Source organism: Aplysia californica, unplaced genomic scaffold, assembly GCF_000002075.1.
Source record: "Aplysia californica isolate F4 #8 unplaced genomic scaffold, AplCal3.0 scaffold00422, whole genome shotgun sequence".
Lineage (NCBI taxonomy): Eukaryota > Metazoa > Mollusca > Gastropoda > Aplysiida > Aplysiidae > Aplysia > Aplysia californica.
Window position 1 is genome coordinate 77,213 of NW_004797692.1, and position 8,980 is coordinate 86,192.

The following is an 8,980-nucleotide window of genomic DNA, read 5'->3' on the forward strand; positions in this document are numbered from 1 at the left end:
GAGAGAGAGAGAGAGAGAGAGAGAGAGAGAGAGAGACGGATATTAAGACCAAAAATACCTTCCCAGAAAGGGGTTCTTAGTAATTAATAGTCAGTTATTGAATACTCACTCTTTGACAAGTGCTACCTAATATCTTGAATATAAAATTTTAATTAATCTAGAAAATAACAGTAGACGTAGGCTCAGGCCAAATGATTGAATCAGAGTAAAAAGTATTAACTTTTCATTTGTTAAACATACCTTTTTGTCTTTATCTTTCTCGAGAAAAATGTTGTCCCCAAAGTGTCTCAAATCCTGAATCAGACCAAGAACCTGATCAACAGCGAGGCTTTCTAGATTGTTTATTCCATGCAAACCTGGGAAGAAATATAACAAAATTAAACCACAGATTTCTTTGATGAACCGTTTACCTATAATCCTGGGCTGCAGAAAGCAGTGTTGTCAAAACAAAGAACCTTTCACTTCCAGTGACATTACAGCATTCTTTGCAACTGCATAGTTAAATATGCAAATTAAATGGACTATTTATGTTATCACACGGTGGACATGGAATCAGGCGCTCGTCATTTTTTGGACATGTGGAGTTATTGGTATAATTTTAAAGCTTGTTCATTTGTCTTGCTTCAGTGAAAACAATACTAATATATCATGAATAGAAGTCAAGGTATCTGCAATTCTAATGGGGGGGGGGGGGGGGGGTGCCTCATTTCAGTGGTAAAATTAGCTAGAAAATAACCGCCAAAGTTTTTGGACTTCCAAAGCTTTACCGTCCTTAGAAACTGCAAATTTACATCTGTGTGCCTCAAATCATCCACATTTTTCTGATAAATCCACCCAGAGATTTGTTTTTAAATGGACCTTAAATGTGATGAGTAAAAATAAAAATAAAATAATTCAATAAAAATTGCCAAACGGACTGAGAAATGCCAGTCTCCTTGATTTCATTATTTTGACAAGCGGCTGATTTCACCACGATGCCTCACATTTGTCTTTCTATGATATTTTTGTAACTGTGTTTTGATTCATCAAGAGACCTGGCTAAAACATATATAATATTAAATATATTTTGTTGACCGCTATCGATGTTTTTTCCTGTTTCGTTTTTTGTGTGCTTTTGTTGGCATTGGTAAATATGAAACATATGGTACCACACACATCTAATTCATGAAATGACAAATACTGCTATTGACCACTCATAATTGAACAATTGAAAGAACTAACTTACCGAATTCTCTCGCTAGGTATGTGGCAATGGCCACGGACTGTCCATAACGTTTGCCAGCTGCTTCCAGGTATGGCACCTGACCGAACGGTGCAACTGCAGTGTCATAGAAGTAGATCATATATACTTAGCCATAATACTTTACAGAAGAAGAGACATACTTGGCCATGCAATGTTTTATAGAAGTAGAGACATATTACATACTTCGCAGTCTAATACAATGTTGACCTGGCATACAATGAGTCACATCCGGCACGCCTGTTACTGACTATAAGACCTCATTTCTCAGGCCCTCTTCCTTGTAACTTATACAGCGTTGTGTTTAGTTTTACTGCCAGACGTTCCCGAAAAAGCATTCAAGGCGCAAACCTGAGTCGTTTTATTAAACCAATTTGAAAATAAAATGCACATTTCAATGTATTTACAGTCCGAATATTATTCAAAATTCTCCTACCCTTCTCATCTTTTTCTACATTGATGATAATGATAAGGATGATGATAAAAAGGACAACAATGGAGGTGGAAATAGAAACGCACAAATTGTGATAGAAGGCAAAAAGCAATTAAAAGAACGGTACATGTATCGTATAGTTAGAGTTGTTTATCACTTTCACCATTGTCTCTTTCCGCCAAATCAGTGGAATGAATAATAATAGGAAAAAAAAAAAGAAACAAAGAGAAGACATAGAAGAAAAAGCAGCAGTAAGATTTATTACAACACCCACAGCTAAAACAACAATAATAATGCATTTTGCAACAACATCGACAACAATGATACGTAATAACAACTACCCAGGTAGCAACAAGAACTACGAAAACAAAAACAACAACAACAACAGTATCAACAACTACCACGCTACAATAACAACAAAATAGCAGTAATAACAATGAAAATAAACAACAACTCTTCTTTAAAAGCATATATTAAAATGATTTTAATCGATAAACTTTAATTTATTTAAATATAATTTTATTTTATTACGTTTTTTGTACTTGGGCCACTGTTGGTGAGTAAAACGGATGTCCTCAAAGGGTACTTCTGCTGCAGCAAAAACCAGTCTGATGAACTCCCCTCGGCCCATGGCATCAAAATACAGAAAGGTGTACGGATGGGTTGCCATTCTCATTGTCTTCCGCTCTCGGAATGTTTGCAGTGCGCACAGCTGCTGCAAATTATTTAATAACAATGTCCAATAAAACAAGAATAGCGTTTAATCAGAACACGACCAAATCTGCAACTTATCCACCTGTTATCTATGTAGTTGAAGAGCTGGTTACTTTAAAAGTCTGTTAGGAACTGTTTAATAAATATTAAACGAAACGTAACCCAGATGTCTATTTCGGAAAATCAACATAAGTTAGTTTGGAACAGGAAAACAAGTAGGCCAAAACTTAAGGTTCAAAATTACAAAGCATAAAAAAGTATTAATGTTGTTGCCTTCTTATGAAGGGAATAATTCATGCTATTGTCACTATTGTATTGTCCTTGATGAAGTTTGTTTGAGGTTTATCTCCTTTCAGTCGTTTGTTAAGTTCTGAAAGTCTATATTTACAGTAGGATTCCTGTATGTTTTCGTAGACTCAATAGAGTCGGAAATCTTACTTCCATGTTCAAAAGACTGTTGTGAAAAGATGTATTATCTAAATCTAAAACAAACAAAAACAACGTATGTCTGAGATGTTAAACCGTCTCTTACGTATGCAAGACGAAGCAACAAAATAAGTACACATTTAACTTTTCCATAAAACTGAGATGGAATGCATTTGAAAATCAAAACAGAAAAAAAACAACAACAACCCAATCCCTCTAAACAATCTGCCTCTGCAATGGACGACTTACCTTAGCCTCAGCCTCGTTCAGCCTGCCTGTAATATTCAAAGTCACATTGGCTGCTGACCTTTTACAAAACTACAAGGCCTAAGTTTTCATGGCATGGTAAACGTAATTTACGCCCAGTCACTGAACAGACTGTTTAATGATGGAGAACAATGACATGTAAAATAATACTCAGAGGCAAAAGAAAGGTTAATGACTAATGCATGAATAAAACACACCACACTCAACAGGGCTTGTCATGTGTAAATTAATTTCTAATTCGTCCAATTTACACAGCCATGAGAGCGTCAATAGCTGGCTGTTTTATTGCCTAACTATGCTATTTCTGTGACCTTGACCTTGGAACCGTGTTGGTACCGTGTGTGGCATCCGTTCACTGTAATAACAGCTCTGCATCTTCGACACATTCACGAGAGTGTTTATTTGTCGACCTGAGATTTGTACCTACACCTGTCTAATGGCTGCATCCAAATGAGGGGCTGTCTGTGGTCGTGGTTCCAGCTGGTTGAGCTGCCTCTGGACAGCGTCCCAAACGTGTTCGAATGGGGTTTATATCTTGAAAACGAGCCGGATGAAGCAAAAGACTGATACTGATCAGTCCCAGGAACCACTGTGTTACGTAGGCAGTATGAGATCTCGCGTTGTCTTGCTGAAAGAAGAAATTTAGATGCCTCTTGAAAAAGAGCAAAACATGAGATGAGGCTGAAGAACTTGGTCAATGTTGCCCTGAGCTGTAACCTTATCTCCTGTCCATGACTCACTTTATAGAAGAACACTGGTCCAGTTCTGTGATTTGTCCCCAGGAGTCTCTCTCTACAACGTTGGCATTAGCGCCCATTTGACATATCAACGTAGAATTTGCTCTCGTCGGCGAAGAGCATCCTTCTCCAATGTCTGTTCCTAAAGTTCATATGAGCCTTTTCCCACACACGCTGGTTACGACGGTGCTGAGAGTTCAGAACTGGCATGTGACATGGCCGTCAACACCGGAGGCCTGTGGAGTGCAAATCTCCGCCGTAGGGTTCTGGTACTCAGGGCCCGCCCCGTTCGTCCAATGGTATTCCTGGTGGTTTCAGCTAAATAAATTCTGTATCATATGATACATTATTTTTTTAAATCTACGACAGTCGTTGCCAAAGATATGGTCTTCTAAAACTGACCATAAAAGTCATGCTTACAAAATTGTTTGAAATCAAAGAAACATAAGAGTGAGTTCACGCTCGTACTGAGATGCAAAGGCCCTGGTGGAATGGACATGTATTCCTTTTCAAATTGGGGATTTTTTTCGGCAATAAACGACATTTCATTCTGAAACAGGTTGGAAAACAGGGCAGTCACAAATACCAAGCAAAGCTTAACAGTACATATTGTGCTTAAACGCATTTTGTTTAGGAGACATTGGTTTTGTGAAGAGTATGAACCCTGTGGACATGGACTATGCCAAAGTATGGACATATTTATCTGTGATTTCATTTCAAAAGTCATACGGAGTTGTAAACAAAGCATCTGAACTGGGAGCAAAATCATTTTTCTTCAGATCCTGTTTAATGGGGCTCCACATATCTCTAGGATTCATATTATATCGGAGCTATATACCGATGACCGCTCCGTCGTTGGTATTATTTGCTTTCCCTAGAACTTTCTAGTAACATTGGTCGTGTGAAACGGTGCTTTGTTATGCATGAAGATGTCTGCTTGAATAATGCCATGACAATAATAATCATAGGACATGACGTTCAAGCACTTGCACGATGTAATCCTCGAAACGAATCCTTCCGTTGATTCTCATGGGTGGGGTTTTGTTCATTCCAGCTAGGCCGCCCCAAATCATGGCAGCTTCGTAGGCCCGGTTCTTCAGTTATGATTATGTCCAAAATATAATTAAAACAGTCCATGCTCAGAAAGGGTTGGTACTCTACACAAAAACAAAGTATTATAGAGCACATTTAACGTGCGTCCAAGTTTTGTGTGGCATTTGTGAATGTTCTGTTTTCCCTTATGTCAGAAAATATCTTAATTAAACATTGTTTATTAGAGAGACCATAATGTTCTCCATTTATTTGTAATACATGTCCATTCCACCATCGTTAATACACTCAAATACAAGTGCAAAAAAACACACTTTTATGTTCATTTGACTTCACACAATTTTACCAAGCATTATTTTTTCAAGGTCAGGTTTTGAGTGACCATAATATTATCTCGAGCTATTCCTGTCGTAGATGAAAAAGTAATGTGTTAGATTATGCAGGACGTTTTAAGCTTTAAAATGGTATGCTGCAAGAGTGGGCAGTGCGAGGCTTTAACAAGATAATTCGGTGAATACATTTTAAAGTTTCTTTTGGACGCCACTATAATTGTCAAAATATTAAATACAATAAAATGTATCAATTTAGTATTATTGGGTCCCCCATTCTTCCTGCAACAGACATCCACAGTTCGAGGTCACCATGGGGATTCGAGCCAGGGTCGTTAAAAAATCTAACCAGAATGAACCCCATTCTTTCGGGGTCCAGTCAACGCTACAATGATATTTTCTCTAGCCGTAAACATCTGCGATATCCTTTCATTAGATACCTTTTCTCCAATGGCACAACATTCAACTATGAAATGAATCAAGAAAGGTTTGGAGCATTTTTGAAAACTCATAATAAGGAGTACGATCGTTGGTACTGATGTCAGTGGTGTAATAGTTAGGCACTTCTTCATTGCACTCATTAGACATTAGTTAGATTCCCTGCTAGAGTCTTTTATTTCAACCGAGTATTTCTGTCTGTCTTTGATTTTGCTTCAGTGAATTTTTTACGGTACTTGCAACACAATAAGATCATATACGCGCCAAAGATTTGAGGAATTACAAGAGAGTAACAAAAAAGCCCCAACCAAACAAACAAACAAACAAAAAAACAGGAGGAGAAATAAGGAATATAAATGTTTGATAAAAAAAGAAGGAGCGAACCACACTAGAGCACCCGCCAACCACCCGCTGCGTCTGTGTACCTGGGCGTCGTGTTCCATTCAGCTTGGGTTGTTTGTGATTGGCAGGGATGAAACAGTTTCGTTCCCACATGACCTGTTTGTGTATATAGGGGCGCAAAACATCTCCAACCATTCAGACGAACATCAAGCCTTTGTTTCACAAGGAATTTTGTCAGGAACCCGTAATGTGAATACATGTTCGAAAACGGTTCTATTTTTTTCCGAGACACCCCCCCCCACGCCTCCTCCCGCGGAAGAAAGGGAAAAAGAAGACATCTATACGAAAGTAAAAATCACAACTAAAGGAAGCAAGCAACAAAGAACAAATGACAGACCACTTTATTTAATTCTATCAATAGCAAGTTTGGATTTATAAAAAAGCAACAACACAATGACGATGATGATGATGATGGTGATGATGAGAGTGGCGATAATAGGTAATAACAACAACAGAAATATTACTCTGGTTGGGGGCCATGCATCTAGGAAAGCAGAACTTGTTTATGCAAATAATAGTATAAAATGGCACCACCTCTATCAATAGGCAGCTACATTCTGTTTTTACACATAAGTGCCACATTTTTATTCCATTACTCTATATAGGTCTAGGTAGAGTACACATAATTATGCAAGGTCGTTGCTGACAGCAGGTCACAGTGTTGGGCAACTTGTTACGACACGGTAGACGAAGGCCCAACTCAGCCTTCTCTGTCAGGTCTGGCTGCCATATACGACTTGATTCCGTCTCTCTCCCACACTTTGTCCACCAAGGCTTTGACCAATGGAAAATCGTCTATGGGACCCATGTATGTTCCCAGCCAACCAGTAACGACGTCAAAAACAGCAATGTCAGCCAATGAGAGCTGGGAATAGAAGATAATAATATACTATGAATATAATATTATATATTTTTGCATACGCACACAAATATACCGTCGCACTAACAATCACACATACAGATATACACACGTTCACGCACACACACACACACACACACACACACACACACACACACACACACACACACAATCACACACACAATACTCACATCATTTCCAACCAAGTAACCAGTTCCATTGTCACTCAAAAGTTTCTCGAAGTAGCCAAGAAACTGGGGTTGATGAACATCTTTAAAACCTTGAATCAACTCATCCTGTGAATACAATAAACTATCTGCAATCAGCAAATTCTACGCCTATTTGGGGGATTGTCATAAATTGCTTTCTTTTCCTTAATCAGTTTAGCTGACCTGATCACAAATTATTATAATAGAAGCCGGCTGCATTGGGCACAAAATAAAAGCAAAGAAAAGCTACATTCCAACAGGCTGACAAAGTATACTCTTTAACATTTGTAATTTCACACCTCATATTAAAGGCACTAATATCTTGATTAATATCTATCAAATCCATCTGAAAATTTTAGATAAGACAGGGCATTCATTTTACAACAGGGCAAACACATTGAATGCAAAGAGAAGAACGTTTTTAATCAACAATTTTGATCGTCCAGTTGTCAGGGGTCTAAATGCAAAGTGACAGCTTCAGTAACAAGTGTGATGAGATCTGGCGTTGTTCACAGCTTCACATCGTCGAAGCATGAATTGATTGAGTTGAGATTTATTGTCTGTTGAGGGATGCTACTCCACTCTTGAATTAAAGGCTTGTTCTAACCAAGCAAGGGTACGGATCTGACGTGGTCTGGCACGAATGGCGATATCTAAAATCCTGCAAGTAGGCTACTTAATTGTATTGGGATTTGGTGAATGCCCTGGTCATGGTGCAAGAGAAGAATGTTGTAGGCTTTGAGAAATGTATTGATTTGTCACAGCTGCTTTATGAGCAGGTGCATCATCATGCATGACTACTTGTTCCTGGGCTTGATTTTGAAAGAAAAGAACATTGGGCTCGAGAATTTGGTTGATGTAGCCTTGATCTGTTATGTTCCCACGAATAGGCACAAGTGTGGTTTTGCCAGGATCACAGATTGCAGCGACACCATGACACTGCCTCCACCAAAATTATTTGCTTTTCTGAAGCCAGCTAAGGTGTACTTTTGGTTGGGTCTTCTGTAGACTCTGTCCTGTCCATCGTGCCGTTCCAGTCAAAATCAGGACTTATTTGAAAACACGTACGTATTCCAAACACAAAGCGACCATCTCATTCCATGCACAAAGGTACTCCGCTTTCAAACAACGAAACACAGTCGTGAACAAGATCGGATTACCATTTCTAATTCTGTTCGACTCATTTGGGTCTGTGTTGCCAGTTCAAACCGATTTCCCAAGCGATGTGTTAGGATGGATGCGTCTTCCTTCCGTATTATCTTTCTGCTTCCAGCCTGCTTGGGTCTGTACCTAGACGGTCAGAGAGTAGTAAGAACGTATAGGTCTGTACTTTTGGAAACCTATCATTGCAAAGTGATCTCGGGTCGCATACAGTGTGTCTGCTCACGTTGAATCTTCTCTCTTGACTGACGAAACCGGAGGGCCCACCTGAAGTGATTTATTGACGTATTTTCTCTTTGATTCATTCAACTGAAGCATGGTCAATCGATAAAGAGTAGCCACTTTTTATGCAGCGAACAATTCCGAAGGAGTCGAACTTTTGTTTTCAAGGATACCCTCACATTTTTTCAATATCTGACACAATATCATAACCACACGAATGACATCATCAGCCAAACCGATTGACAAGTGCACCTTAAAGAGTACAGATCACAAGTGACAATGACCTTGCGTGAAATGTTAAAAAATTCCCAAAGTAATTGGACGTTTAGTTTTTGAGCTAAAGGCTCTTAAAATATATGCAAAGTTGACAAGTTAAAGAGCATATTAGGTTGCCCACAAATGAGGTCGTTTTATATTTGCCTACACTACAGAAATCGGTGTATGTATGTATGTATGTATGTATGTATGTATGTATGTATGTATGTATGTATGT

General features: G+C 38.6%; 2 protein-coding genes across 2 annotated transcripts in view; both read right to left on the reverse strand.

The window, feature by feature from the left end:
- Positions 1-983: 983 nt before the first annotated feature.
- On the reverse strand, positions 984-2,923 carry LOC101859586 (probable glutathione S-transferase 5). Its single transcript, XM_035971352.1, has 3 exons — positions 2,171-2,923; positions 2,015-2,031; positions 984-1,348 (listed from the first exon to the last, which is right to left on the reverse strand). Exons 1-3 carry the CDS (start codon positions 2,347-2,349, stop codon positions 1,194-1,196), a joined length of 351 nt encoding a protein of 116 aa, XP_035827245.1. The 5' UTR covers positions 2,350-2,923; the 3' UTR covers positions 984-1,193.
- Positions 2,924-6,362: 3,439 nt separating this feature from the next.
- The window catches only part of LOC101859804 (glutathione S-transferase 1-like), a 5,658-nt gene continuing 3,040 nt past the window's right edge, over positions 6,363-8,980 (reverse strand). The window contains exons 4-5 of the mRNA XM_005104508.3: positions 7,087-7,191; positions 6,363-6,901 (exon numbers count right to left, since the gene is read on the reverse strand). Of these exons, the coding sequence (XP_005104565.2) occupies positions 6,737-6,901; positions 7,087-7,191 (270 nt within the window). The 3' untranslated portion in view covers positions 6,363-6,736. The remainder of the gene's footprint in view (positions 6,902-7,086; positions 7,192-8,980) is intronic.